The sequence below is a fragment of the Lotus japonicus genome, chromosome 1, assembly GCF_012489685.1.
Source record: "Lotus japonicus ecotype B-129 chromosome 1, LjGifu_v1.2".
Classification (NCBI taxonomy): Eukaryota; Viridiplantae; Streptophyta; class Magnoliopsida; order Fabales; family Fabaceae; genus Lotus; species Lotus japonicus.
Window position 1 is genome coordinate 48,269,795 of NC_080041.1, and position 24,464 is coordinate 48,294,258.

Here is a 24,464-nt window from a genome sequence, read left to right on the forward strand (position 1 = left end):
GTAGTGATTAAGTATGGTTGCATAGTCATCATCATATCTTTGATGCATAATTCTTATTCTCACAAATGATTTTTGTTTTTTTGAATTGAGTTCCAAAAAATACTAGATTTGAAGAACGTTCCATGATAGACCAGAGAGAAGGTTGCTAGCCACTTGGTGGTGATGCATAATATCTTTCATTTTGATTTGAAACAAAAAGAATGATTTTGAAATTTCTTATTAAAAACGTGACTCTAGCTCATGTATATGTTGTTATTGGCAGATATAGAACCACAACAAAATTGACTTCATTAGAGCCCCTAGTCAATGATCTTGTACAAATGTTTCTTGGAAATATTACAATTTAGATGGAAATCTACTTCTATATTCATTAAAACAAAACAATAGGAATGAAAATAATATAGATTCTTATTATGTTTCATAAGTTTGAAGTTTGAAACTCAGGTTCCTGATGGGAAAACTTTCATTTTGCAAAAATACTAACTTTACTTGAGTAGGCTATAGAAAGAAAATGAACACAAATGTTCCTCTAATAGAATGAAGAATTTTGGCTTACCTGAAAAAGTAGGAAGTTTTGGTCTTCAGAACTTAATAACAAAGCAATAAAATGATGTTTCAAATTGATAGCTACAATTATTAATATGAAACATTGAAACTTCATAATGTGGAAACCCAAATTCATGAAGGAAATCATATAATGTTTGATTCTTACATGGAAACACAATAATCTTGGATTGACGCTCCACAAATGCAACTCAAAGTACATATCCAAGTTAATCAATCACAACCTGCATCAACTAGTTCTGCACCCTGTATTACAATAGAGAAAGAGGTTGCAACTTTCAATGAGAACTTAGTTTTCTTTTCTACTACGAGACGAAGATATGAACTTCAATCGGGAGATCTTAGGGATGTCGGAGTATATAGAAGCTCCAGACCACATATATGATTCCACATATTATTCAGTTGTAGGTCAAGGTTTATTTCCTTCATCTTCAACACAAGTCAAAATTTGACTTCTTTTAGTTTGGATTTTTCAATTTGTTATGTGTTATCATGTTATTTTGGTCTCATTATAGAAGAATTTATTGCAAATAGAATGATAACTTAGACTATGATAAATGCTCTTATACTAGAGTTCTTACCGTTCATACAAAGCTAATTGATGTGTCATTCCTTCAAATGTTTTCCATAAGATGCTCTAAGGAGATAGTAATTTATTAACGATTCAATGATGATACTTATTTTTTTTGGTACATCGGAAAGATAAATTACACCCACCAGGAATATATCCCTGGACCTCCCCCTACCCAACCCATATGTCCCCCCAGCTCTTACCACTTGAGCTATCCTATGAGGGCCAATTGTGATACTTCTAGTATAGTGGTTACATTGTAACATTATAAATTTTGTTTAATTTTTTGTTGGCAAAGCTTTCAAGCAATTTTATCGAGAATTTATATCTCATAATTGATAAAGACAAAAGTGATTTTTTTTGGTGAGTCTAATGGAAATTCAAATAGACACTATAATCACCTAAAAAAACGTGTGGCTACAATCACTTGAAAACTTACAAAATTAGAGAGCAATTCAATGCATGTTAGCATGTGTGGCAACAATCACATTGGTATGTTGACACACTTGTGGGACACGCAAAATTATTGCTCATGCCCATTACATAGATTTAGTTCATGAATTTCCAATTTTTCTTGCTTGTCTATGATGTAGTTATTGCATGCTGAGTAAACACAATTTCTACACAGAGAATCCTTTAGTACCCTATAGTTCACATTTTGTTAAGTTATGATAAGAGGATACCAAATTATTACCCTATTTTCTTGTCTTCAAAAGCTCATATGAATTAATCATTTTTTATCTTTATGGATAAGAAATATGAAAAAAAGACAATGGAGCATTTCTGGCTACTGCTGCAAATTTTTTTATTTATTTTTTATGTTTCTTTTTTAATATTGAAGTATCGTCCTTAGTCCATGTAAGGTTGAAATTATCTGTATACAACCATAGAGAACGACGAAGGTAATGTTATCCAAGCAAAATAACGCAACTAAAGAATATACATATATTTATTATTTACCTTAGATAAATATAACATAAATCTAGTTACAAACTTAATCTTCTAACTTTAATATAATCCTAGGTCAAAACTTATTGAAACCTAATCAATCAAATAGAAAAATGGCTGCAAAAGTTTCCTTCAAAATGGCAGCGCGTTCTTCAAAGACAGTGTTAGGTGCCCCTTTTTCATGTTCTCAGTTCTAAATATTTGGTGAACCATTTCTTGTGTGGTATTTGGTGAAGTTGCCGAAGCATTTGCTTTGGTAATACATTTGGAACAATTGATGTAGATGAGAGGCTTCCATGAACTTCCTATGGTTTTGTCCTACATTGTGCTAGAACTTGCTTTCCCCGTATATGTTTTGGTGGCTCATGCATTGTAAGTGAGACCTGGAACAAAATTCAAAGGTTAAAATAGAAGAACATCTCCCAAAATTAAAGAAAAACAACTAGGATTAAACAATCATTTCCATAATAAACTAACATGAAATTAATATTGGTATATGCACTAGTAGCTTAATATTTATATTTAAATATTACAACCTTAATATGTAAGAGATACCTATAGGGTCACACGCATAGAATTAGCCCACTAGAAAATATGTCTTATTGGACCAGCCCATTGGATAAGCCCAATAAGCTCCGTTAAGAATTAGGGTTAGCCTCCTTGTGGATGCTTATAAATAGAGCATAAGATGCTCAAACCTTAGATTAAAAAATTACACACTCTTGCCTCTGCTAGTACAAGGAGCCGCAAGAGAGATCTAGTGGGAGAGTTCGCGTGGACTTCTGTAGAGACGAGGCTACCAGTGTCTTGTTTGTCCAAACTGTCTTCAAGAGGTAATTCTTATTACCCTTTTATGTGTTTGATTGCAACATGAACTTTGAAACATGCATTTTGCAAGATCTTCTCATATAGGGAATTTTATTCCGCTGCGGTAATCAATCGCATGATTCCCTTCAATTAATGTTTGACAAATTATGTGGATGAGGGAACTGAGAAGGTATTGAATCAACACAAGGTAATTTATGGTGAATGTCATATCTCATCTAGTCAATGGTGTCATTTTCAAAACCAAATGTGTTAAGTATACTTTTCTAATTTGTTTGGTGATTGTGTTCCACTAGACTCGTTCTCATTTAGTTTGAATTTAGAGCCACAACTATGTTGTAGCTTCTTGTGATCATGTCTTTCTTTCCACTGCATGGAAATCAAACTAAAGATGTTAAATCACCTTATTATCAAACTATACAAAGGAATTAAAAATGAGTTATGAAGCCATATCTTGGCCAACTCTTTCATCAGGGGGCATTAAAACAAACACAATTGAACATACATACAGACATTAGTATTACTCCTTATATATCATACTAAGGTGAAAGATTCCACCCTTCCAACCTTTTTTTGACCAGTTATTGGTTTCATGATCCACTAATAGTTTTGCCTACAAATAAGGTACGTCAGTGGATTGGATTTGAGTTTAATTTGTCTATTATTTCTAGGTTTGAGGGTCACATTTTTATGTGTTTTTGAAAAGCAAGGTGAAGATGATGAACACTGTGGGGTGGGAATAAGCCTGACGGCCTATCAGGGGCCTACGACCTGGCCTGCTAAAAGCATGGTCTGGCCCTTAGTAAATAGATGAGCTTAGACTTTTAAAAAAGCATGTTTAGTTAAATAAGCTAGGCCAAGGCTATTAAAAAAACATGTTTGGTGTAAGACCCTACTTTGATGAAAAAAATTATTTATTATAGAATAAATGATGGAATGTGGTTTGCTTATGTTATTGTGAATTTCCCTTGATGCTTTGAGTGTATAGTATTATCAATATTGAAGTGATAATACTCGAGGGCTAAGAAATAATTATTTATAAGGTCAAGGACTTTAAGATGAGTGAGTTTGGGTTGCTTGGAGGCCAAGAATTAGGGTTATGGCCGAGTATGTGATGGGAGGTGGAGTGGAGATTGATTGTTTGACTAGTTTGCATGAGTTAAGGGAAAATAATGAGGGTTTATGGCTCATGATCAAGGCTGATCAGTTTTTAGACAAGAGGTTATTGTGGAATAAAGAGCCATAAATGCTATGTCTCCATTCAAACTTTTGAAGTGTGCAAAACCCTAGTTGGGCTTGCTTGGGCCGCGAATTGGAGGGCAAAATAGGGAGGATTGTGCAGCTTTTGAGAGACCAAATAAGGCTAAGTTAGAAACCTAACCTCACATCCTCAATTCCCACACACATTCAGAAGAGAAAAGAAAAGAAATCAAGAGCAAGAGAGTGAGAGAGGGTGGCGGCTAGAGAGAAAGAAAGAAGAAGAAGAAGAAGAAGAAGAAGAAGAAAAGCAAGAGAGGTCAAGAGTGAAGGGAGGAGATCAAGTCTAGGCTGAAGGTGCATCAAGGAGAAGGCTCTTTCAATCATCTCTTCCATCACCATTCCTTCATCTTTTCTAACCCAACAACTAAGGTAAGGGGTGGATCTAGTGGGTAGTGTCTAGGATCCTCCTTTATGTTGAAGGTTTTATTGAATAGCATGTCCATGATCAGAACCTGGTTAGATTGATACTGTATGAGGGTTGAGGGTAGAAAGCATGCTTAGGGTGTTTGATATGTGCAGCCACAAACATGATCAAAGCTTGATGTCATGCTTGTTTGCCATAGTTGCCAAAACTTGACTATGTTGCCATGTTTTTGCCTAGAACAAATTATGTGTCGTATTGTATGCTTAGGGCTAATTATGATGTTGAATAGCATGATCTCTTGCTGCTGTAAAATGGCCTAGAGGATGGCCAAAATGTTTTTCAAAAAAAAAAAGGAGAGAACCCTAGAGCAATGGTGCTCTCGGCCGTGCCCAATTCTTTGGTTTTGGTGGATTTAGCTTTTTGATATATTTATTGTTTCTGATTTCTACTGGAATTTTTACCATATTAGTGATGCTTGTATGATGACAAGATCAGTATGTTGATGCTTGGTAATTGACCCTATATCTTATGTATGAAAACCATGAATTTATGCTAAATTTGACTAGGATTTCATATGATTTTAACATGAAAATTGTGACATGATCAGTTCTGGATTTTTGGAGAGTATATGCTTATTGTTGTTGGCTGGACATTGACTTGTGAAGTTGAAATGGAAGGAAGGAAGAGTTTTAGAAAACCCTGGACCCCTTTAGGGTTCGGCTAAGCCACTTTTGTGGTCGTTGGAAAGTTTTCTTCCTTCCGATTCATGCACAAGTTTATGTGATGGCTTGATTGATGAGGTTGCCATGACTTAAGTGTTGATATGCAGGAGAATATGACTATGTGCTTGATATAGCTTAAATGATGCCTGATTTTGATATTGCCAAAAGGTCGCTCATCCAGCTGTAATTCCTTTTGGTGCTGCGATTATTACTGTCATTTAAGTTGCATTATCCGCTGTAGAAAAAGGTAAGACTCTAGGTTAATACCAGGAAGTGTTTGTGCATACCACTTCAAACCAGATAATTAGACAACACATTACAATCCCTTCCCCTGTGCGTGCTCAACCAATGCCTGCGACGCCACCACAGATTCAACAAATCACGTGTTCTCCTGGCTGTGAACTTCCAACGATTTCTGGAATAATGGGGTTGGAAAAAACGCCAAATACAAATTCCTCACAAAAAAGTTCACAGCGTGGTTGACCAAAAGGAAGCAAGAATAAGCCAATACCATTGCCAGTTGATTTTTTAGAGCCTGTCCAGGGAGAAGATGGAGTGACGACAAGGGCTTAGAGAACTTGGTTACTTGGAAAGTAGTTGGGTTTGAGACCGAGAGGCTCAGAGGCGTTGATGCTCCGTGGCTTAGAAGCTCAAATTCGCAAAAACCATCCCCATCTTAATTGACATGTCAGGCCCGTGGTTCTCTTGGAATGTCCGCGACTTATGCAGATAAACTAAGAGGGAAGTTGTGAAGAAACAAGTCTTACAATTGAAAACAGAAATTTTGTTGTTGCAAGAAACAAATATGAATGAGCAGCGACAGCGTACAATTGATTCTTGGACTCAGAGTCTGCAAATAAGGTATGTTCAGGTTCAATCTGTGGGTTTAGTAGGAGGATTGATGTGTCTGTGGCGGGAAAATTCATTACAGGTTCAAATAGTGGCTTTGGAAACATGGTTAATTTTATTGAATGTGAAAATTCCCATTGTTGATAATACCGTTCTAGTGGGAAACGTTTATGGTCCTCACACGCTGCAGGAGCGCCGAATTTGTTTTGAAGCGTTGAAATCACATGTTCTGAGACATGGTGGCCTGGTGTTTCTAGGTGGTGTTTTTAATGCGGTTTTGTTGGGTTCATAACGATCATCTGGAGGTACTTTGGTTACGGGCGATAGAATTTTTCAGCAGTTTGTGCAGGATAGCAGCTTGTTGGATTTACTATTAAATAATGGTGAATTTACTTGGTACTCAAGTCGCCAAGATGGCATGTGGAGTCGACTGGATCGCTGGTTGGTATCTGATGAGGATGTCTAGAGTGGTAGGTGTTGCTGTTGAATCCATTTTTTGTTGTTGTTGTTGTATTTGCTGTCTCGTTGTTGCTGCTGATGCGTTAGATATTGTTGCTGTTTTGCTGACGTTGTTGTTGCTGTTGCTGTTTTGCTGTTGCTGTTGTGCTGTTACTAATTGCTGTTGTTGCTGATTTTATTGTGATGTTGCTGGTGTTGTTGTCACTGCTGCGAAAATGGTTGTTGTTGTTGGTGTTGTTGTCACTGCTGCGAAAAAGGTCGTTGTTGCTGTAGTTTGCTTATTGTTGTTGCTGCTGGTGCCCATGTCTGTTGCTGCTACTTTTCATAAACCTTCTTGGGCCTGCTGTTGCTACTGATTTCCGTGGATTGTGTTATAAAATTAAATAGAATTGTGATGTAAAGGTCCTTGTTTTGAGCTAGTGTTACACTTGTGACTTAAAGTTTGTAGTGCTTATTTGTACTTGTGCAGAATGACTCTTCCAGGTTTGGGGGTACTCTTTTTCCTTGCTTGGTTTTTATCCCATTGGGTTTTTCCAAGTAAGGTTTTACTGAGGCTCCTTCCTGGGATTTCGCCTAAGTCATTATGTGGGTTGGTGGTGGGTTTTTAGCATAGCTCAGGTCTCTTCGTTTGCTTCTACTTCTATCAGTTCAGATTGTACTTGGTTCTTGCCTAGAGTGTTTTACTCAGACTATTTATAATAATATTCATTCCATTTTCAAAAACAAAACTCTAGGTTGAACTAATAGAGCCCTAACAAAGAGAAATGAGAACTTAATCGCTTGCAAGTAAAATGTGATGTAATTGGAACATAGGTCTAGTGATGACTATGGACCATGAGAACGATGGTACCGTTAGAGACAAACGGTTACTTGCACGCGAGGGTGTTTATGGGTTGTATTGTGTGTCCCCACGTGATGAGGTTGACTACGGTCTCCTTGATATTTATGGGTTGTACTGTGTGTCCCCATGTGACTTGGGTTGTACTGTGTGTCCCCTTGTGATTGTTCATCTGCGGATGATCGTGATTTGGCCATGGTGTTGAGGTGGTTGTGCGAATGGTGAGGTCGTTAGTCTAACTGAACTTAGGTGACTAACTGTGATATAACTTAAAGATTTTTCCTTATTAAATCTTGTTATTTATGAGAATTACATGAATATGTGAATGTTTATATGAGAACATGAGATATGGCCCTGTTATGTGTTTATGTGTTATTCTGGGGGGGGGGGGGCAGATGGTGAAGACCAAGAGTGATGTGACCTCTTGGACGATCAACTTGCATGATCAGCACAAGGACAATGCCTGGCAGACCGACTCTGCCCAGACACGTCGCCTTTATGTCGGCAGTGCTACGATCACGGGACGCGACCGGCACGGGAACGTCATTGAGACTCAGAGAATGGAATGGGGCAAGGTAAAGATGCCCTTTGCACCATGCCGCTTTCTGCACCCAGGAGATGAGGGTTCCTGCTCGAACTCTCCACAGTTGGCTGCAGCAGAGGAGGGTCCTTCACGGGCACTCGAGGTACCAGACTGGTGGACACATATTGGCGACCTTCCAGTCCCGCCTCTAGAGTCCCTTCCAGATGTTGTTGCCTCGCTGCCCATTGCTGTAGTTGTTGCACCAGTGGAGGCTGAGATGGAGGGCAACAGAGCTGCACCAGAAGCCAAGGCTCCAGTGAAGAAGCGTCAGAGACAGTGTGGTTGGCTCGATGAGTGATTGATGTTGTCTTGTTGGGGGTCGAGTGACTCGTAGTGCTGAACTATCATTTATCAGTTTTTTTTCCAGGGTTTTTGATGTACTTTTGATGTAGGGCTCTAGCCTGAGGTTTCAATTTATGTACTTTGATTATGGTGGTATCTTTTAATTAAAAAGTCATTTTATTCAGAAATACATGTCTTGTTTATTCCGCAAATTTATAACGTAAAGTTTTCAAGAGTTTCACAATAAATGAACATTTGTCGTTAATTAAAGATTAATAATTGAACGACGAAAATTCTTTACGAAAATGGTGACGTTTGGTTTACTGTGTGACACTCGAGAAATCGGGGCGTTACATTTGGCCTGATAGGCCAGCCTGTTTATACAAACCTTAAGTTCAAAAAAAAAAATCTAATGGGCTGCGCACTCTTTCGCACAAAAAAAATAAAAAATAACCACACTTACCCACCTTAACTAATACAAACCCTAACTCACCCTTCTGTTCTTTTGTTTCTGCAAACAACGTTTACACACACTAGTTCAGTGAGTGAGAGATCATGAGAGGAAATAGAGATCGAAGATCAAGTGCGGCTTTCGCGATATGATCATGGAGGTTCAGCGATGTGGCGGAGGATAGAGGTGTGTTCATCTTGATCTGGTTGTGCGGATTTGGGGGTTCAATTGCAGAACTTTAGGTTCATCTTGATCTAGATCTGACACTAGTGTTGGAAGTACTGTGTGTTACCTTTCTATTGATCGTGTTACCCAACAGAGCCCTTGGAATTTTTCAAGGGCCACTCCTTTTTTTGAGTTTATTTTTGTTGTTTCTCTACCCAATCCCTTTATTATATTAGCATTGTGTATATGTAAAAGTGCTCTTTGCTAAACTTGTAAAAATATAATATATTTTGTATATGTTTAGTGTTTATAGTTCTGGTTTCGTTCCTTTTGCTATGGTTCTTTTCTAACTTAACTACAAATGCTAACAACAAATCCATAAAGCTTTTGTGCTCAAAACTCATATTCGTTGGCTTTTATCAAATGCTTCTGGAATGATAATTCTTTTGCTTGTTTTTTTAGTTTTCTTTCTTCTCTAAATGAGTATTTCATTAATTTCTTTTGGTTACTGGTGACCTCCTTCATCAATAGAACTTTGTAAATTACCAATGTATACTTATAAGTTTTTTATTTGAAATAGGCTTGTAAATAGGTTTGCAGACCAGGTTAGGCCGTGTAAAAGGCCAGACCAAGCCTTAAAATTTGGCCTATAACAGGCTACATGCCAGGCTTGGACCGAAAGAACATAATGCAGGCCAGGCCTAGGCAGCGCAAAGCCTGGCCTAACCTGACCTATTTCCACCCCTAGTTAAGATGAAGATGATTGAGGATCAAGATGTTAAGTGTATGATAATTTTTTTTGTCCATCTATTATTCCACGTGAGTATTTTAGAAAATACAAATAAGATGTGCAGAACAACTAGAATACAAACCCAAATCCTCGACACACGATGGGAGTTTAAAACAATAGCTAAAAATGAATAAAATAATCAAGTGATGGTGTGTTATGAGCAGTGGTTTGGTCTTTATATAGGCTACCAACAATGTAGACCATTGGTAACATTTACCGATGACTTATTTCGTTTACTGAATTTATAAACATGACTATTGCCGACTTCAAACGTCCACATTACCTATTGTTTCAAGTCATTGGTAATTCCTCGGGAAATTACCGTATAGCTTTACTAACAGCTTAGGTGTTGCAAATTGGCAGCAAAACAGTCTGTCCAAAAAATTCAGATATACTCATATTTCTGATGGTAACCGTCGGAAACTTCATCTTCTCTATTCCCGCAAAAAACCTTGTTTGAAGCCATGTTATAGACAGTAAAATTCGTTGGTAAATTTACATGCCAAAATTTACGTCCAAAACACCACATTACTAACGGCTAAGACAATCTATAATCATACTCGCGACATAGGCGCAACAAACTGTCAATAAGCTATCGTTAATTTCGCTTTTTACCGACAGTTTCCTGGTTTTCGGTTAAATATAGTATTCTTGATGATCCCACACTCTTCCCTAAGCCAAGCAACAAACCTCTCTTAGCCTCAAGGTCCAACAAGTCACATGCTTCAAGTGCTGCAGCAAAACAAAGAGCCTTAACCTGTAAGAAATTTTCTCCTCTTACCTTTGAAGGATAGAGAACTTCATTAAAGTCACACACAACTAATCATGGTCTATTGATGATGAATCTAAGGTAATTAAGAGAGATGCTCGCACAATACTTCTCACTGAGCTAGAACCGGGCTATGATGAAGGAATTTTTACCACTCTACTTCTTATTCTCTCAAGACTCATTTGTAGCAAACATTTTTTATTGTCCTCAAAGAGTTGGAAACACAACATCGTTCTTTAGTAAAAATACTTAAGCAATGAGTTCAACAAGGATATAGACATTGGAGTTACTAAAATTTCAATCAACAATACCTATTTCATTCCCAATTAAAATCCAAGAACCCAAATTTTCCAAAAACCCTCATAATCATTCAACCAACATTGCAGCAATACAAAAGGGGTGGGTTGAATAATTTAAAACCATAAATTCGCACCCCATTTTCCTCTAGATTTCGATCAATAGTGATTGAAAAAAACCCCCAAATTTTGAACCCCTAATTGCAAAAATCCCAAATTGAATTGAGAGGAGAAGGAAAGAAACTTACCTACAACCACTTGAAGAGAAGAAAAAAAAACATACATTATATGAGAGAAGAGGGACGGATTTTAATATGGAATGGGACAAGGACGTATAACCCTACTGTCGACGCTAAGAACAACGTGTGCGATGATAGTGAAGAGCGTGTGTGATTGTGAAAGTGTGAACTGTGTTTTATATTTTAAACTCTCTTGACTCTTAAGCCCAACAAAATTATGCTTAAGCCCCTTTGACAATTAAAAGAAAACAGACATGTTATGTTTTGTGTCAAAATTGAGCTTAAGCAAAGAATAAATGTGCTTAAGCCATTAAGACAAACTTTTTTTCCAACTTAGGATCATGAGAATTTGGCTTAAGCCTAAGTTTTCCAACAAATGGTCAAGCACATTCAGTTTTTCTTTTTCTTTAAATAGCTTAAGCCAAAAGATTTTAGGCTTAAGCATAAAACTTATATGCTGAATTTTGACAGAATCAATAAGAGAAACTTGTCAATTTTCACAAGTGACATGTTCAAAATTTGTAATTCTTACTTCCCTTGCTTTTCACTATTTATGAAGCATTCAAACCTTCAATTTGGACCTCTGCAACACTTGAATTGACATGTTAATCACATAAATTACCAAGTTTAAATTGACATTCATTTGACAGAATCAATAAGAGAAACTTGTCAATTTTCACAAGTGACATGTTCAAAATTTGTAATTCTTACTTCCCTTGCTTTTCACTATTTATGAAGCATTCAAACCTTCAATTTGGACCTCTGCAACACTTGAATTGACATGTTAATCACATAAATTACCAAGTTTAAATTGACATTCATTATAACAGCATAGATACTCAAATCTCACATGTCAACACCTCATTTTTTGATTCAATCTTTGTGAATGTCATCAAATCATTTAGATCACATACTTATATCATAGGAAGCTTGTGAGAAGACAAAGATCATGAAAAGAACCATGGTTCACATCAGATTCACATCTCATACACAGTGTTTACTTCACAAGAAACTTTCACACAACTCACTACCTCAAAACTTACATTCCTCACTCTCCTTTCAAGTTAGGCCTTAAAAATAGTTATAAGCATCATTTGAAACTTGTTGAGAGCCCTAAGATGCACCTTTGCGTAGTATTGTCCCAAATCACATTTCAAGATCATGGAAATTACCAACTCAAGAACCGACACACCATATGACATTAAAATACACTAAGTTCAACATGAAATTGTTCTATCACATAAAGATCGACATCAAATTGCATAATTGAGCTTATTCAAAGGATTGAGATGCAAATTATAAAGTTAATACAGAAACTAGCCCAAAATGACTAGTTTTTCACTTGAAACTCAAAACCTAACACTCCAATTTTTTCAAAACACTTAACTTATGCAAACCAATCATCCACATACCTTCTAAATTAGATTTTACACTTGTTATAACTCTCAGTTGCAGATTTTTCTCAAGAAAACACAAGGATCAAAATTCAATCAAAATTGCAGGTAAAACACAAGTCACAACCCTATTTTTGTAATTTCATCAACTCATTGATCTCTAAGCCTTTGAACATACTCAATATGGTGATCAAAAAATGGGAAGCATATGAAAGCACAACAAAAAGTGAAACTTCTCAAAATTATGATATCACTTACTAAAATAACTCGAAAGCTGGAAAATCTAACTAAACACTGGGTTGCCTCCTAGGAAATGCTTGTTTAACATCATTAGCTTGATGCAAACACTATCATGGTGACCACAAACAAGGGTTATAGTATTACCCATTCTGCTTCTTTGGCCTTTTGACATGGTTTTCATCAAATGTTCTATCAAAACCTTTCCAAGCTATCCAAAACTCATTCTTTTTCTTTCTCTTTTCAATCCACCCCAACTCACATTTATTTTGCTAAGAAAACACATTTGATTCACATTTTAAGCTACATACATACATATGAATGAATGCACAGTTAAAGTTCTTTGAAGTATTCAATGCAATATTTTTGTCGAACCTATCACCAAATACAAAACCTATATGTTCAATAATAGAAATCGTATCATTGCATTGGTAATGCTGAAAATCATCAAAAACTTCAAAGCTTACCTCAACTTCTTCATGTTTTACCTTTGGAGAACTTGGAGGTGAGTTGTGAATTGGTGGATCACTTTCTTCATTTTTTTTCTTTTACTTATTCTTCCTCATTATCTTTCTCGATTTATTTTGCTTCTACAACAACCTTACCGAATTCAACTATTTATTATGGTAGCTGCCCCACTTGATTTTCTAGGCTCTTGATGGAAGCCTCGATGTTCTTTTGGTTAACTATTGAAATATGCACAAATTGGACCAAGATACCCTCAAGCTTAGAAATCCTATCATGTTCTAGGAAATAATATGACTGATATGGTAGTGGTGATACATGTACTTCCTGAAAAGAACAATAACTCCCGCAGTTAGTGTTAAAACAAATATCACACCACATTACTTGATCTCTTATGGATGATTGTTTCATTATTGGAAGTTAGTGACTCAGAAGCTTCTTGCTACTCTTTTCTATTTGGCTAGCCGATTGAATGAAAACGAAAAAACAAGCTAACACAAGAGATTAATAACAAGAAGAAAAATTGAACTGAAAACAAAATTTATACACAATATTCACAATTACTCAAGTTAACCAAACTAAAGCAATTCTTTTGTATTGACGCAATTCCCAAACAACGACGCCATTTTTTCGTACCCACAAGGAATTGGTAATACAAATGTCGTTCTCTAGTAAAGTTACTCAAGCAATATATTCAACAAAGGTATGAGTTGATTGTTTGACGATATGTTGTGAAATTAAAAGAAGCGGTAATAAAAACAGATTGTGAACGAGTTGGGGAAACCAATTGGAATCAGAGTTCACCAGTTAACCTCTCAATATTCTATGATCACACATATAAACCATGCTCTACGTTTGATTCCATCACACCATGTCTTAACTTCTTCATAGTTCCCTCATGAAAAAGATCATCAACTCACTAACTAATCATCAATTCCTTGAATAATTAAGAAAGTGAGTAGCTTTAAACTTAGGTGTTATTTGACTATTGAACTAACCATATTCCTAGACCTTAGATTCAATAGATGAAATTGTCTATTTCAGATTAAAGCAATTAGTTCCCACCAATTTATCAAATCCAAGATCAATTTCTAGTTGATCAATCTAAAACTAGCATTAAGAACAAGATAACCCATTGAAATTATCACATAGAACATGAATTTATACATGAAAATCAAGATGAATACATAGATGTTAAAAGATTGCATCCAATCCCAGCAAGGAAAGCTTACAAGAAGAAATAGAGAAGAAGATGATGATCCGTGTCGTCGGCGTGTCCCCAGCTCAATGGAGGGTGCAAGAACTCTATATCTTCCTTCTTTTCTTTTTTTCCTCGTGTTTTCTCCGTTTCCCCAAAGTGTTCTCCCTGTTTTTCTCTCTGGTTGTGAAAACAAATATGAACATTACTTTTATAATAAGATTCTGCAACTTTTAGGCTTAAGCCCAACAACTTCTAGCTTAAGCCAAAAGGTTTCTTCAAGGCTAGGTAACTATTTTGGCTTAAGCCAAAATCTCAATCACCACTTCTGTGCTTCGATCTCATGAATTTTTGGGCTTAAGCCAACATTCGTCAAATTAGCCAACTCCAGTGTCTCCTCTTCATCTCTTCTTTAGCTTAAGCCAAAATTTCTTGGCTTAAGCTAAATCTTCAATTTGGGCTATGATATTCCTTTGCTTGGATCCCTTTGATCTTTCTACTACAAACAAAAACAAAGGATTTTAATGTTAAAAAAAAAAGGATTTAATACTTATCGCAATCATATTGACTATAGTATCTATATAAAAACTAAATATCTACTATCCTAACTATTGAGGGATAATTTGAGAGATATTGTTCTAATTTAAATGAATAAGTGCTAAAATCAAAATGAGAAATTGAGTAAATTTCGCACTTATCAGACTATAGCATAGACAACACATGTTTATTCATATGCACCCATTGCAATATTGAAGGTTTGAACCTGAGAATGCATATCAGACTATAGAAAGAGTAGCTTGGTGGTGGGGTTTGGATCTATGGGGTTCAACTTCATTTTGCGCCCGAATACTCCAATTAGTCAAATTAGGGGTATAATTGTGAAAGATATACTAGTTAATAAATTTATATTTAGAACTTTAAACATTTTTATTTATTGATAATTAAACTTTTTTTATATGCAAATGTTTGTTGTTAGTAATGTTAGTAAAACCTGCTTCATCTTTAGGTGTCCTTATTGGTCTCTATCCGCCAGTGCGTAGCTCCGTAACTTTCCCTCTCCCCAGCAGTAGCCGGAGCTTGCACAACTAAAAAAAGAAAAATAAACAAAGCGTGGTTCATGGTAGGCTCTTTTAGTCCTCCTCAGGGTTCGAACCATAGACTCTTCACCCTTCATCTCACTCAACCCTTATGTTCCTACCTCTTGAGCTATCATTCGGGACACAAATAATTAAACTAAAATTTAAAATAAAAATATTTAAATATGTACTATAAACATATTTTTTTTTCAAAATAAAATACATATTATTAATAATTGGCATGACGTGTCTTTCCATCTAATTGTTTTTTTTTTTGATAAACCAAAGAATTGTATTCAAATTTAGCACAAGGGGTGCTAATCCCATCTAATTGCAGTATTGGAATAACTAAAAGCATATTTTTACTTTTTTTGCTTGGATGTAAATCTGAAGGTAGCACCGTATTTTGCTTCACGCCTGAAATTTAAAACTTGTCTTATCTCTATGATGCTATTGGGTACGTTTTGTAAAATTAGGTAAGGTGACACAAATCACATTCACGCAAAAATTTCTTGAATAAAAGTTGATTTTGACCTCTTTTTTTTTTTTTTGAACTCAGTTGATTTTGAACTCTAGATTGCAATGAATACCGTGCTACTATTTTGGATTAAGCAACCCAATAATTAGTAACAAATCACAATCTTAACCAGATCTCTACACTGATGAAATTTGGTACTTGAATTTTGGCAACTTCTTTTGGGGAGGGGGTGGTTAGGTTAGTGTTAATGAATCATCGATTAGAAGAAAGAAATGTACTAACCAATTAAGTTAATAACCTTATTTTAACTTTGTCCTCTTTGCTAAATTAACACGGAAACACATTGGATTATGTTATTAGTTCTTTTAACTGGCTCCCTTTTGTGAGAAAAATATGTTTACTTTTTAGCTGTGAATAGTAATAGAAATTCAGAATGTCATTTGATTAAACAACTAATTTTATTATTAGTACTTCTTGTTGCTGCTTAAGTTAAACATTAATCCAATTAAGGTTTGTATTGGTGAGTGCCCGTCACTCCTTTACTACCCGCGGAAAAAGACAACACCTAGAATAGAAGGATCCCACTTCCTCTTCCTCAACCCCACATTTTCCCCAAATAGGGCTTTATATATTATTATAGTATTATACTAATTGTAAAAAAAGTAGACATTAATTTTTTAATTTAGTCTATAGTATAATTAAGTTTAAAAGATTCTTTTATGTTCGATTACGAACTTTTTGAAGAATAGTTAAAATTTTTATTTTAACTTGTATTCTAAAATAGTCATTTTGTGTTTAATCCGAATGTCTCCAACACGGAGAAATGTAATTGTCTCTCCAAACATATAATTTTCCCCGTGTTCAAACTTTTTTCTCAATTCTATAAAGGTCTAAGTTGTTTACCACTAGACTTATCATTATTAGTAATCTGTATAATAAAATATGTCTATTTTTAGATTGTGTCCTGGTCTAACTAAACAGAATGGTGGAGAATAGTTTTTTTTATTTACATTTCATGTTTTTTAATACGCAAGAATAGAGTCTTAAAAATAAACATGCATTTATATTTGAATTTAAATTGAGATTAACTTAAAGATCACATTAAATTCAACAGAAGTTAGAAGTTCCTTTCACATTCATTCCATTAGAATTATTATTTTTCCTTAAAGTTATCTTGTAACATGTACATGAAGTTCTCCAAAATTTTTGAAGGAAAAAGTATATCTATTGGTAGGTTGAGATTTAGTTTGAGTAAATTTAAACTTTTAATGAAAAAACAAACATATGGAAAATAGAGAACAAAAATTAATGCACTTTTTTATTACTTTGCAAAAAATAAACAACACTCTTGTCCAATGGTCTTATCTTGATCCAACAAGTCCTGAACAATAGAAGGATGAAGATTTAAAGTTTGAGTATTAGGCTTTGTTTGGTTGGAGGAAGGGAAAAGGAAAAGGAAAGAAAACACAGAATTCACTCCTTGATTTCCGTATTTTCTTTTCTTTCCCTTTTCCCTCCCCTCCAACCAAACAAAAACATTAGAGCTCTGGTTAGAAGCACGTTTTACTAGACCATCAACAACAACATTGCATCCCCTAGGGACATGGTAAAGTGAAACTTCCCAAGTCCCAAGGGAGGTGAAGAAGTTGCATAAATCTTACCCCGAGACATAAATCCAAAAAGTCATTGCATGAGAATTTTGGAGAATGGAAATAAGCTGCAAATTATCTGATGCACACAGGACCTTCATAAAACTCATCTCCTAACTAGAACTTAAACCTCGAAAAGGTAAGCATCGCTGCTCCCTTCTTTTGGAAGAAAAGCCAAATAATCAAGCCCCAAAAAAGTCTATGATCACCACTAGAATTAAGATTCGTGGAGGGATTGCAACCTCATTCGTGTTAGAGTTTCACTCACGAGGTTAGGGAAGGAGACCATTTGGGTACACATACTGAGATACATGTCCGAGGAAGAACCTCTGGGCTAGAAGGTAGGAAACTCATACCCTATATAGACTTTTTGATGCTGCGAGTAACAAAGTTGATATGCAAAGGAAATGGCTCAAAAATTGCATTATTGCGCTAACACCATAACCACCAAGCATAAGTGAAGAGACTCGCCCTGATATGAACTCAGCATGCGCAACAACCAATCCTCCAAACTATATGAGAAGAAATTAATCGGAAGAGGGATGTTGGCCGTAAGTCAAACTTGCTTCGGGTGAGGACAATCTTGTAAGAAATGGAGTACACTTTCTTCCACGTAAGAGCAACGCCCACATCTATGAGAAGACGTCAATCGACATTTAAATCTACACGAATTCGAAGGCAGCCTACAATGAAAGGAAGCCAAGCTAAACAATTCACCATAATTACTTCTATTAAAAGAGAAGTTGATCTAAACACACCATCAATTCACCATGAAAACTTTTCACTACTCTTAAAATTACTTCTAAACCACTGCATAATTGACTTGTCCAACCTTGAAAAGTTACCAAACACAAAACGGGCGTTGGAATAGACTCTCTCCAAATTGGACTAAGTATTACAGCACGTTGTCGTTCCAATTGGCACCAAATATACCCCTCAGCGTGGCGTTACCAAAAGGACATGCCCATTTAATTAATTAATAGCAGTAAAATAATTGATATTAATTTAGTCATAGATGGTTGGTTTAAATAATACTTCCTCCGTTTCTATTTATCTGTCCAGAAAAGGAAGATTCACACAAATTAAGGAAAACAATTAATTATGTTGATTTTCATAAAAGTATTATTTATTTTCCTATATCACCCTTTAAAATGTATTTTATCTTTCTTCATTTATTGTTTCTGTAAGGGTATTTCTTGGAAAAACATCAATTAATGCTCTCTTGAAACTCTAAGTGGACAGATATATAAGAACAAATTTTTTCTTCAAAGTGAACAGTTAATAAGGAACAGAGGGAGTACATGCTTACCAACAATATGTAACTCTTTAAAAATCTAGTACAAGGTTCGATTCCTGAGGGGTGCGTATGGAGAAACATTTGTTGGGAGAGACTTACTCACTTAATGCGATCTTATAGTCTTATGAGACTAGTCTCATGACTACAATAACGGCTAAGTTACCTTGAGAAATTAAAAAAAAAAGTAATTTATGCTTTTATTCTTCTTGAATAATATCTTGAGTTCGAGTATTGTGAATAAAAGGAACTTTGCTAAGAAAGCTAACCCTATCATAATGTGGCTCCCAACACGAACATAATTACCTTATGTGGAAAAATCAGCAACACCAAAAGATATTAATTTTTTTTTTGGTTTGAGACAAGTGTCTCTTTCGGAAACAATCATGTTCTAGCCGGGAACATCAACGTCATTGGGGCTAACTCTCCCGACGGAATTTTTTTTCATCAATAAGACTCGAACCCAAGACTTTGTTTAAGGGAAATCAAACATGTATTACGTGAACCAACCACCCATGGATACCAAAAGATATTAATTTGTACCAAAACAAAATAGTTGATATTAATAAAATAGATAAACAATTTTTAAAAAAAAAAACAGAAGTTTCCCACCTCAAGTGACAGTAGCAGCAAGCATTATATATGTGTCGGAAAAGGAATTGAATTCGCGAGAATCCCCATGCCCCATTGTTACAACGTTGGTGTCCTCTCCTCTCCTCTTTCGGATTCAGTTTCGGTTTCTGTTTCTGTTTCCGTTTCCTCTCTATCAAAATCAATCAATCAATCCATTTTCACCGTCCATTCAATTTCCCTTTCTGTTTCCCTTTTTTTCCCAAAATAAAAATCAAAACTCTCTTTTAAACTTCCTCAGATTTCGCCCCAGAATCTTCACCCCATTATTGTTTTTTCTTTTTTTCCAATTCAAAAACTTGCTTGTTCTCTTTGGTGGTGGGGGTTCTTGTTCTCTTGTTCATTGTTCTGGTTCTTCAATGGCGTCCAGTATTGGCGTGATGGATGGTGCGTACTTTGTCGGCAGGAATGAGATTCTTAGTTGGATCAACAATCGCCTTCACCTTAACCTCTCTCGCATTGAGGAGGTAACATCAAAATTGCTTCTTGCGTTTCACAACATTCATTCAACAAAAAAAAACTTTTTTTTTCATTTTTGAGAAATTGGGTTTCTGTTTTCCTTCTTGTTTCTCTAATGCCGTTGGTTTTTACCTTGTGGGGTGTTATGTTTTGCATTTTTTTGGGGACCCTTTTTGGCTTGTTCAATTTTCAACGTGTTTGGGAAGACTGTTGTTATCTCCTTGTGCGTTAGAAGAATGAGAAACTGGGAAGATGGTAGTTATGGTTTCATTGAAAATGGTGGAATAAGCAAACCTTTGAAATGTTAATTGATTGTGATCTGTCTCACCCTAGCAATTGTTTGATTAGGTTTTTGAAGAAACCACAATGATACTGTTTCAGGGTTTCTGTAATTTAGATGGTTAATTTATGATACCCTGACCCTGAGGTCCCTGACCCTTTTCACCTAATGATAAAAATTTACACCCTTTTCCCCTCAAGTTACTACTTACTAGTTATAGAGTATGCACCACTTGGTACAGGTTTCAAAACAATGTGGACAGTTAAGGGTGTTGATTATCCCATTTCGGAACTATTTCGTGTTAATAGCGTGTTAATTGAACCTATTATCTATGATAAAAACTACTTTTGGGTTCTAATGGAGCTATGCCTTGCTCTTGGTTAGGCGGCATCTGGTGCCGTACAATGCCAGATGATGGACATGACATTTCCAGGGGTTGTTCCAATGCACAAGGTGACAGCATGACTTTGGTTTTAGTTTCTTTTATGCTCTTATGGTAACTCATTTCCATGGAATTTTTTTAATTTGGGGTTTCATTCTAGGTGAATTTCGATGCAAAGTCAGAGTATGATATGATCCAAAATTACAAAGTTCTGCAGGAAGTGTTCAACAAACTGAAAATTGAGAAGGTATGGGTTTCTTCTCTCGCAATTGTAATAGTAAGAAGAATGTTTGGAAGAAACTTGAGAGCTTTGTTGTAGTAAATATGAAAGAAAGAAATGACGACAGGATGGCTCATTATAACTTATTATTATAGTATTGAAGTCAACATTACTTCTTTGTAGTTTTAAATTTTCAATGGAATGATTTACCGGATAACATATTACCATTTCAATGAAGGTTAAGTTTGATAGTTAGGTTCTTCCATTTTGTTAGAGATATAATAAAAATCATTTATGAGTCCTAATCTAATAGCCAAGGTAGTCAAAATCACGCTTCAATGCACTAAATTGTAAGCTTTGGCAATTCTGGACCCTTGGGCGATTTGAGCGACATCTAATCGCAAATCTACCTAGATCGTAGCTGAATTGTCCCTAAATCGCAGAATCGCACCTGAATTGCGATTTTGAAAGATTTTCCGCTTTAGCTTGGTTCCAATAGGGAAGGGTCTTTAGAGGAACCTGATGATTTTAACTTGGCAAATTTCCTAGCTTAAGTTGGATGTTTAAGTTTTATGCTTTGATGAGAACCTGATGTTTAAGTTTTATGCTTTTTTAGTTTTATGGTGTTTGGATTAATACTTTCTGACTCATGTATGACATTCCTATGAATTATGTTTTACGACACTTTATGATGTATGTATGACATTCCTATTTGTTATTTATGCTATTTTAAATGCATATAAGAATTTATATGCATTAAATAAATATAAATAGCAAAATCTACTAAATCTTACGATTTATGCTCCGATTTAGCGATTCACAATTTACAATTTACTACCCTTCTCCAATTTAGATCTAGATCTCGATTTTGACCACCTTGCTAATAGCTTAAGGTTTTGGATTGGTTCGTGAGAATAAGTGGTTTAGAGTTTTGTTACCCGCATTCTTCTAATAATAAGTTGAATTTCTAAACAAGCAGGGTAAGCCCGTACATTGTCCATGCTTCGAGCTCAAATAATTCTTGCATGAGAGCGCATGTTAACGATATGATATAAAACTGCATGTATATCAACTTGAACTTTTGAAATTGTTGGTTAAGCTTCATTTCCATATAACTGAGAGTATTTATATTTCCATCCTGGCTTCCTCTCTGCCTTCCCCTTCCTCTCCCAGTTTCATATCTTTCTTTCATTGGCTGCATGTGTTTTATAGTGAACGTACTTTCAGATTGTAGCTTAGATTTGGCACAATCAATAGTTGATTCTTGCATTGGGCTAACTTGACTACCATGTGGCAGCATATTGAAGTTAGCAGGCTTGTTAAAGGTCGGCCATTGGATAACTTAGAGTTCCTACAGTGGATGAAGCGTTACTGTGATTCTGTCAATGGTGGCATTATGAACGAGTATGCTATTTTCACTTTCGCTTCTGATCTTTTAAACATGCTTAGCTGTCTTGTGCACATCTTTACTAATATTCAAACATACAACATTATGCCATACATATATGTTCTCATAGTGTATTGCATATGTTAAAAATATAATTTAAAACTATTCACATGTCTTCACTTAATAACTTCAACATTTGAGATAATTGGTCTATGATATGGTATCATATGCTTTATGACCCAATGATATAGAATTAGACCCTTGTCCTCATTCCTCTACTAAAAAGTTAAATTCAATACGAGATAGGTCGGTTTATGTCTTGTCCATGCTTTGAGCTCGAATGGATCTTGGATGAGGGGACATTTTTAATATGATATAAAATCATGTGTCTTCTTCACATTACAACTTAAACTTTTGGGATTAGTTCATGTCATACATTTTACCAACTCTTTCTTTTTTGAAGGAACTATAATCCTGTGGAGCGTAGGTGTAAGGGTGGAAAGGACCGAAATAATAGGAGTTTAAAAAGTGCAAAGTCGCTGCCGGTAAATACTATGAATAATTCTGGTTCAGGCCATACACTCAGTCCAAATAAAACCTGTGGTTAGCCTCTTGTTGTCTTTGATCCTGAATTCTTTTACATTTTTTCCTAATGGTTTCTCTATGTTACTCTACCTTTTTCCCCGTTGCTTTACTGTTTTCGGTTTTGGGTTTATGTGGTGAAGGACCCAAACAATCAAGATCAAGTGGAGGAGCAGGTGCGGCTAGCTCATTGGCGGAGATTCAGGCTTTGTCCAAGCAGGTATGACTATCAAAATTATGTTTGCTGTGTCTGCGACAATTATAGAAATAAAAATGACATACAAGTTAAACCTCCTTCAAGCATTGAAGCATTACTGGGTACATATTACCTAGCCAAAGAAGCCCTAGGGCTTAAAATATACTATAGCATGAAATTGCTACATGTTTGTACTATGTAGACATTGATGATTTTCCTGATGCTTGTGCCTGATGGCATATATAATGCCTTTGTTTGACGGGCTCAATCACCTTTACTTTTTATATAGGTATCTGCATTGAAAAGTTGTTAATTTAATGGAAACATTATGTACCTTTAGTTTGTTCACTCATTGTTCACTTTATTCTTCTTCTTTTTTTCAGGTTACTGATCTCAAACTCTCAGTGGATCTCTTGGAAAAAGAACGAGACTTTTACTTTTCAAAACTAAGGGATATAGAAATTCTTTGTCAAACTACAGAACTGGAGAATGAACCTGTAAGAATTCTCACGAAGGCTTGTATTTTTGTTTAGCTTAGTTTATTCACAGTAGATTGGAGGACTTTTCCTTTTCCTTTTCATCGTGCCTGACATCTTGTCTAACTTCTATTTGCTTCAGCAAATGTGTCATTTTACTCATGATTTAGTCAAAAAAATTCTTTTATCTAAATATCTTGATACCTTTGACTTTAGTTGACTAGTAATGGGGGAAAGAACCATTAAAATATCTGGTTTTGGCAATGGCATTTATTCTTGTAGAAGCTGTTTTGTATCAATCATGGTTTGGTTAACTGGGTAGGATAAGGCATGGTCTTTGTTCAGTTCTGAATTTATTCTCCAGTCAAATAAAAAAATGGTACTTGAACATCAGGCTTGTTAGAAAGTAAATTTAGCACTCATTTGAAATGAATTATACAAACCAAATAATTTTTATGTATGTATGCAGATGTCTGTAGCAGTTAAAAAGATTTTGTATGCCGCTGATGCATCTGAATCACCATTAGAGGAAGCTCAGGAGTACCTTAATCAAACTTTGCATGCTGTTGAAGAAGAACCAGAACCCGAACCAGAACCAGAAACTGAAACTGAAGCTTGATCACTCTGAAAACTCCTTGTCGAACAAGCTCAGTGCAATCTGTGATGATGATACTGGTAATCCTCCCCATGCAATGGCCATAAAAAGTGCCATGTAATTTAATCACATAGTTGTAGCTATTATGATGCTTTTTGTTTTGTTCTTGTAAAAGCGTGGATGGATAATCAGATGATATTCTAGCTGATCTTTCCATGAATAAAGCTCATCTCATCTTCCTTTTTCATGTTTTCAACAAGAAACTTGCGTAATCAACATTGCGTTGGAAATGGATTTGGTATAATAGCCTATGTACTCCCTCCGTCCCTAATTATAAGCTAAAGTTGTAAAAATCACGCTTATTAAGAAAGTCTTAATTAATGCATTGGTTTTCAAAAAAAAGGTATAACTTTCCATGTCTACCCCTATTTAAGATAGCACTTTTTAATCATTATACTACTAATAGTGCTCCATTAACAATAAATGCAAGG

The 24,464-nt window shown here is 35.5% G+C and overlaps 1 protein-coding gene across 1 annotated transcript; it reads left to right on the plus strand.

The window, feature by feature from the left end:
• Positions 1–19,430: 19,430 nt before the first annotated feature.
• LOC130740254 (microtubule-associated protein RP/EB family member 1B-like) lies at positions 19,431–24,220 on the plus strand. The gene is made up of 8 exons (XM_057592821.1): positions 19,431–19,863; positions 20,520–20,588; positions 20,678–20,764; positions 22,035–22,141; positions 22,588–22,727; positions 22,850–22,926; positions 23,286–23,399; positions 23,848–24,220. The coding sequence occupies exons 1-8, from the start codon at positions 19,756–19,758 to the stop codon at positions 23,995–23,997; spliced, it is 852 nt and encodes a 283-aa protein (XP_057448804.1). The 5' UTR covers positions 19,431–19,755; the 3' UTR covers positions 23,998–24,220.
• Positions 24,221–24,464: the final 244 nt, after the last annotated feature.